This window comes from Aedes albopictus, chromosome 1 (genome assembly GCF_035046485.1).
Source record: "Aedes albopictus strain Foshan chromosome 1, AalbF5, whole genome shotgun sequence".
NCBI lineage: Eukaryota > Metazoa > Arthropoda > Insecta > Diptera > Culicidae > Aedes > Aedes albopictus.
In genome coordinates, this window is record NC_085136.1 from 215615595 (window position 1) to 215622827 (window position 7233).

Sequence of the window (7233 nt, forward strand, 5' to 3'; positions counted from 1 at the left end):
TTGTTTCACTTCTCTTCATCAAAAACGTGATAGGATATAGGACCCCTCTTCCCGAGTGGAGGAAAAGAGTTCAATAATAGCATATTTTGATATGGAGATCAAAAAGTGAGATGGGTTTGATTGACATAAGAGATAAAAGATCTAAAAATAAAATCAAAAATTTACTCCTCGAACATAATCATCAAATCATATTTAGATTTTGTAAGATCTAACCAATAACAGCGAGCTATTCGTATGATCTTGAAATATCAAATGTTGATATTGTTCAGATGTTCCAGAAACATTTTTCAGATATTATTTTCAGATCTTTTATCTCTTATATCAATCAAACCAATATCATGTTTTGATCGTCAGTATTTTACCTCTACCCAGGTTTAACCCTTATGTGGCCAACAGGGTACCCGGGTACCCAGCGCCCATTTAAAAAGCACGGTGTAGAAAAAAGCAAAAAGTTTGTCGGACACATTACGGTTAAGGATAGTGTTTTTTTCCTACTCTAAACATTGGATTCCCGCACTGTTAGGATGAATAGTAGTGTCGCTACGTTACGTAGCGAAGCACCATACATCCAAGAACGCTTTTGATCCACACCTTTAACTACGTATTCCGTATTGTTAACCCGTCGCCTGGGCAGAGAATGCGAATAACTGTTGACACAAGCGTGCTAGAAAAGTTTAGGCAAATGTGCTCGGACTATATTATTGAATTAAATACGTATTGCTACTTAAAACTAAGCTCTACTTAAACCTAAAAGGTGAATTGTGTAATCCTACTTAAAATTAGTGGTAAAACGAACCGTTATAGTTAAAACGTGAATTAAAATCTATAGAATTAGTACGGTTGACATAAAACGTAGATCTTGACTGATACTTCGCCGCTATCTTAGAATCAAAGGGAACATGCAAACATCTGAGATAAACTGAGAAGCACGACAGTATTAGCATTCCCACAAACGATCAGTGCGTCGATTATAGAGGATAGCTGACACGAAAGAGACACTGAACGTAAGTTCACGAAGTGTTAGTATGAACAACTATATATTAATCATGCATATTAACGTAAAAATAATTTACAAACGAACCCTTTACAATATACAACGTTAAACATATGAATTTCCCTATATGTACTTGTTTGATTCATAGATATTTTTCAACGTCGTTATCGCTGCTGAATAAATACGTCGTTCAAAAAAACTAGAAACCCGTCTCTGTCTTGTTGCGATTGCAAAAACAAGTAATAGGAAAAATTGGTAGCGTAAGATTAATAGTGGCACTGAACCCACTAAAATAAAGTAACAATTGCCCGAAGAATGTACATTATTTTGCAAGTTTTGAACTGCTTTCTAGACTGTTGTAATGATTGGGTGTTCATGTACACATGAGAAGAAGCATTACCCGAGCAGAAGAAAATAACAGGAGAATAACATGCCAAGGTATTTATCTTTAATACTACCATACCTTGATATGTCCTTCATTAGGTGGTAATAAGAGGCAAAATAACAAAAACGAATACCAAAATTTTGAATAAATAACAGCTAGAAAATAACAAGTCTTGTTATTTCAATAATGAATGCATACCTAAAATTTCAAGTGCTGAATTTGTTATCCCAAAGCTATTGAATAACAAACTAATAACATTTCTTGTTATAAAATGTTTAATTTGTTCGATGACTTCATGATGTAATAGCAAATCTTGTTCTTCGGTTATTTTCACTGCTAAACCAACAAATACTAGATCAATACCAAACTCTGCTCAAATACCTCCCACTGTTATTGTGATGTTCTCATAACATTTCGTAGAATAACGCAGCAATAACAATTTTAGGTATTAGAGCACAAGTTGCTCTTCGCATGGTATTTGTAAGGTATGCCCTTCTGCTCGGGTAGATAGACAAATTGAAATTAAATGTACATTCACTATTGTGAATTGAGCTCACCACTTTCCAGCAAAATAGACGCTTTTCTATGCTTCAAAACGGGACATGCCACAAAAGTTCAGCCTATTGGACGCAGTGGTTTAATTTCCCCAACAGGGGAGGAAAAAAATGCTTCAAACTGCGAACTGACCTCAAACTGAAACAAGTGTTGCAGTGTTTTACCGTGCAACACTTCATTATGGCATTTTAGCATGGACAACCACCATAATTTTATATAACGGCTAACGCAGCACTTTTTAGATTACTTTCAGCGATGGGAGTAACGCACAGGAAAATTGAAATGCATTGGTTTCGATGAAGGAAAACCCAACAATAATCAGGTAAATAAAAAAGTTATGCAGATTTACGTTTAAACACCTTTATTCGCACACGACCTTTTTCCGAAATATTTTATATGCCTAACACTAAAACGAGCTCTTTTATGACGACTTACGGCTGTACCAGGTAGTTGATTTTGTTTAACGTATAGTTTCGCCGTATTTATTTTAGATTGGCTTTATTTGTACAGAATTTCTTCATTGAACGTCTGTCCGTTGGGCAACCCAAAATGCTCAACACGAATATGGAAATTTGTTAGTCGCTTCTCTGGGGGTAAGTAGGTAAATGCCTTTCTTATATGGATATGTCTCTAGTACAAAAAAGGGCAATGCGATTGCACTTCTGACGGGGCACACGAGTTCCTAGGCGGGTTCTCCTAATCGGGAAAAATTTGAACATTGCGTTTTTTCTTTTTGTCATGTCTGTTTGGTTTGGATAACAGACTTGGATTTGTCTGAGGCGATGTTTAAGTCAGCTGCTGCGTTTAGCTTCTCTTTCTTATTCACAATAGCGTTGCTAGCAGAACCGTTACCATAAGGATACCCAAGTGATTCACTAGAACACGGCCCGAGCTGGACCATTTCAGGCCGGAAAAATTTATGTTGGGAATGCGTTGCTCTGCAAAAGTTGAAAACGATTAGTATAAGGAATAGATTTATGATGTGTTCAAACAAAAAACCATACCTCATAAAATCATCAAGAAAACATAATTTAACCAAAATTTGACTAAACTAGGGAAGGCCAAGGTCAACTACAACACATCAATAGGGTACTGGTATAACCGACTCTAAAAGTGGGAATGAAATTATAAGAAAATAATAACATAGAATTACTCAAAATGCATTGGCTATTTCATACCATAGAGGTTCAGTCTTGCTTCAGCGTGGCCCACTTTATTAGAAGCCTTGCAGATGTAATCTCCATAATGTGAGCTTTCAACGGAGGAGATCTTAACAGTAGATGTCGTTACGTCATCAGGTTGTCCAGTTTGAGTGATCCTGAAAACAAAATGAAGCTAATTGTTAAATCTGACACGACGCTTGATTGCTGATTCAACGAACCCGTAAGATCCTCCATTGTGAATTTGTTGTCCATTCTTGAACCAGGACACCGCAGGTGATGGAAAAGCCTGTACGACGCACTCCAATTCGATATCATATTCAGTAGCTTGAGCAACTTTTGGTCGTGGTACGGAGATCACCGGGGCGAACTCGACCTCAAGGTTGATTGTCCGTGAATCGGATTTGCCTACTCCATTATCGGCAATGCAGAAGTATGTGCCACGATCTTCTTTGGTCAACGATGACAGAGGTAACTCGCTTCCGGTGTAGCTCAGTCCACCAATCGGCAGGATGGCACCGTACTCTCGCTTCCAGGAGATCGATGGACGCGGATAGCCTTCTGCGGCGCAGGTCAGCTTGACGTCTTCCCCTTCAGCCTTTGTAACAGTCGTTGCCATCAAGTTATCCTGTAGAAGCGGCGGATGGCGAACCTGAAGCTCCACCGTAGCGGTTACTTTATTGGTACTGTTCACCTGAATTTGGCATTCGTACAGTCCAGCATCCGTATTGACGATATCGCTGATCTGAAAACCAAGGGGAGAATTGCAATCGCAAAAAGGGTTGTTAATTAGATTCCTGTCCATGCGTTGGAATGGGTCCCGCTGGGATTTGGGCAACAATATTTACTCGGGGGGAGAATACAAATGCACGGGTTCACTCTGATGGAGTTATTAAAATGCATAATTGATGAGATGCTCTTGACATTCGAGTATGTTAGGGGGAAGAATACTGTGTTAGGGGGAAGAATACTGCAATACACCTACCGTCAATGTGTAGTTCATGGTATTGTTCTCTTTATCAACGCTGACTTTGAAACGATCCTCAGCCACAGCCAGTGTGGGGCCAAGGGAGATAGAATTGACATTCTGTGACCGTTCGCGATTAGTCTTTTGCCATCCAACCGTGAACTTTCCTACATTGTCGATATCACACTCCAACGTCACGCTCTCTCCAATATCCTTAATCTGTTCCGGACTTATTGATGTGATAGTTGGAGGAGCCTGCTGCTGCGCTGCACCTACAAGGTGTGGCAAAATCAGAACAAACATTGATTCAGTATAGGTTTCACATCAGCACACAGTACAGAGGATGAAACCCGCCGACCATCCCGCTAGCAGATAACTGCCCGTATTATAAACAAATTAAAACAATCGCTGCGATACGCATCGGGTCGCGTGTCATCATCCCCTCGTTATCAACGAAGCACTCGAAATTTTGCGCCACGAGGGTTTGAACTTCCCGTGCCGTCCCGTCACAACACCATTTCATTCATCAATTCTTACGTGCATCGCTCTTTCATCACTCGTTCATTCTTGATTTCGGTTGCACAGCATCCACCCAGTTATCACCATGGTTACACTTACACAGACTCGCAGCCACCAAGATGAGGCAAATCACCACCGGGTTCAACCGTGAAAACCTCATAATTGCTGAACCTTGTAGCAGAAGCACTAGACGTCCGTCCACCCGCAACACCCTAAAAAACTCTTACGAATCCCCGAGTACAAAACCAGAACGCCGAACAAGAATAATCACGCACGCACCGGGAGGTCCCCCACCGCTGGTCGTTGTCGGCAAAGAAACACACTTCGAAACTCTCACTTTCCTTGACACTGGAAAACAGGGAAATGGAATTAGAATAAAAAAACTGTGTACACACAGACCGGAGGAACACGCACAGTCAGTAACGACGAAAGCACAAAGTGTTACCAAACCGAAGGCCGAAAGAGAACTGATGCTGCGAGAGCGAAGGAAGTCCTTCTGGAGCTGCGGGAGAACGCGAGGCCGGACGGGAGAGAATCCTGGAAAACGAAAAGCGTGAGAAGCGCTGAACAACAACGAATGCACTAATACAATGACAACCGGTATCAATTAAATTAAGGGAAGTATTGTACGTTAGACATATTCGAGTTTAATTGCATTGCAATAACAGATTGATGTTCGTTCTACAAAATTAGTAGACAAACATTCTAAAGAGAGGTTATTCTTTGTGAAATCTCATTTATTATTTTATATATTGAGTTGTTTCAGATAATCTAGCTTATGAAAATTGAGAAGTGAAAATAAATTTTCCTGTAAATTTGATAATAAATTGACAATTAAACTAATGACGAACTTCTACACCGTGGTTTTGGAACTTCGTTGAACGATATTTCAGCGCTCCTGCTGCCGATTTTGATTCTTTCTGCACCAAAATGAAGATAATTACTTACATTATTGTAGTAGTACAAGTACAAGTTTCAAACTTTGGTAACTGTTCCAAGAAAGTAAAACATTTCTAGGCGTTAAGTCAAAATTTGTCATCTTTTACGATGGAGCTTAAAGGGGTCTATTTTTTTATTTTTCTTGAAGTAAAAAGTTCCAATTTTCATTTATAAAGCTTTAATTAAGTTTTTTAATCGAATCTGATTGTTTGATACTGGTTGGCATGTATTTCACAGTGATTTGGTTGAAATTCAGACTGCGTGGTCAATTTTGAGTGTGTGCTTTGCTTTGCTTTGCTTTGCTTTGCTTTGCTTTGTTTTGCTTTGCTTTGCTTTGCTTTGCTTTGCTTTGCTTTGCTTTGCTTTGCTTTGCTTTGCTTTGCTTTGCTTTGCTTTGCTTTGCTTTGCTTTGCTTTGCTTTGCTTTGCTTTGCTTTGCTTTGCTTTGCTTTGCTTTGCTTTGCTTTGCTTTGCTTTGCTTTGCTTTGCTTTGCTTTGCTTTGCTTTGCTTTGCTTTGCTTTGCTTTGCTTTGCTTTGCTTTGCTTTGCTTTGCTTTGCTTTGCTTTGCTTTGCTTTGCTTTGCTTTGCTTTGCTTTGCTTTGCTTTGCTTTGCTTTGCTTTGCTTTGCTTTGCTTTGCTTTGCTTTGCTTTGCTTTGCTTTGCTTTGCTTTGCTTTGCTTTGCTTTGCTTTGCTTTGCTTTGCTTTGCTTTGCTTTGCTTTGCTTTGCTTTGCTTTGCTTTGCTTTGCTTTGCTTTGCTTTGCTTTGCTTTGCTTTGCTTTGCTTTGCTTTGCTTTGCTTTGCTTTGCTTTGCTTTGCTTTGCTTTGCTTTGCTTTGCTTTGCTTTGCTTTGCTTTGCTTTGCTTTGCTTTGCTTTGCTTTGCTTTGCTTTGCTTTGCTTTGCTTTGCTTTGCTTTGCTTTGCTTTGCTTTGCTTTGCTTTGCTTTGCTTTGCTTTGCTTTGCTTTGCTTTGCTTTGCTTTGCTTTGCTTTGCTTTGCTTTGCTTTGCTTTGCTTTGCTTTGCTTTGCTTTGCTTTGCTTTGCTTTGCTTTGCTTTGCTTTGCTTTGCTTTGCTTTGCTTTGCTTTGCTTTGCTTTGCTTTGCTTTGCTTTGCTTTGCTTTGCTTTGCTTTGCTTTGCTTTGCTTTGCTTTGCTTTGCTTTGCTTTGCTTTGCTTTGCTTTGCTTTGCTTTGCTTTGCTTTGCTTTGCTTTGCTTTGCTTTGCTTTGCTTTGCTTTGCTTTGCTTTGCTTTGCTTTGCTTTGCTTTGCTTTGCTTTGCTTTGCTTTGCTTTGCTTTGCTTTGCTTTGCTTTGCTTTGCTTTGCTTTGCTTTGCTTTGCTTTGCTTTGCTTTGCTTTGCTTTGCTTTGCTTTGCTTTGCTTTGCTTTGCTTTGCTTTGCTTTGCTTTGCTTTGCTTTGCTTTGCTTTGCTTTGCTTTGCTTTGCTTTGCTTTGCTTTGCTTTGCTTTGCTTTGCTTTGCTTTGCTTTGCTTTGCTTTGCTTTGCTTTGCTTTGCTTTGCTTTGCTTTGCTTTGCTTTGCTTTGCTTTGCTTTGCTTTGCTTTGCTTTGCTTTGCTTTGCTTTGCTTTGCTTTGCTTTGCTTTGCTTTGCTTTGCTTTGCTTTGCTTTGCTTTGCTTTGCTTTGCTTTGCTTTGCTTTGCTTTGCTTTGCTTTGCTTTGCTTTGCTTTGCTTTGCTTTGCTTTGCTTTGCTTTGCT

At 39.5% G+C, this 7233-nt stretch overlaps 1 protein-coding gene across 2 annotated transcripts; it reads right to left on the minus strand.

The window, feature by feature from the left end:
• Positions 1-2278: 2278 nt before the first annotated feature.
• On the minus strand, positions 2279-5135 carry LOC109400129 (lachesin). 2 transcript variants are annotated; one of them, XR_002201840.3, is made up of 7 exons: positions 4995-5135; positions 4680-4928; positions 4080-4333; positions 3316-3839; positions 3113-3252; positions 2939-3041; positions 2279-2872 (listed from the first exon to the last, which is right to left on the minus strand). XR_002201840.3 is itself a non-coding variant. In XM_019672618.4 (6 exons), the coding sequence occupies exons 2-6, from the start codon at positions 4738-4740 to the stop codon at positions 2757-2759; spliced, it is 1095 nt and encodes a 364-aa protein (XP_019528163.3). In that variant the 5' UTR covers positions 4741-4928; positions 4995-5135; the 3' UTR covers positions 2279-2756. The 2 variants fall into 2 exon arrangements, 1 of the variants encoding a protein (XP_019528163.3); XM_019672618.4 differs by lacking the exon at positions 2939-3041.
• Positions 5136-7233: the final 2098 nt, after the last annotated feature.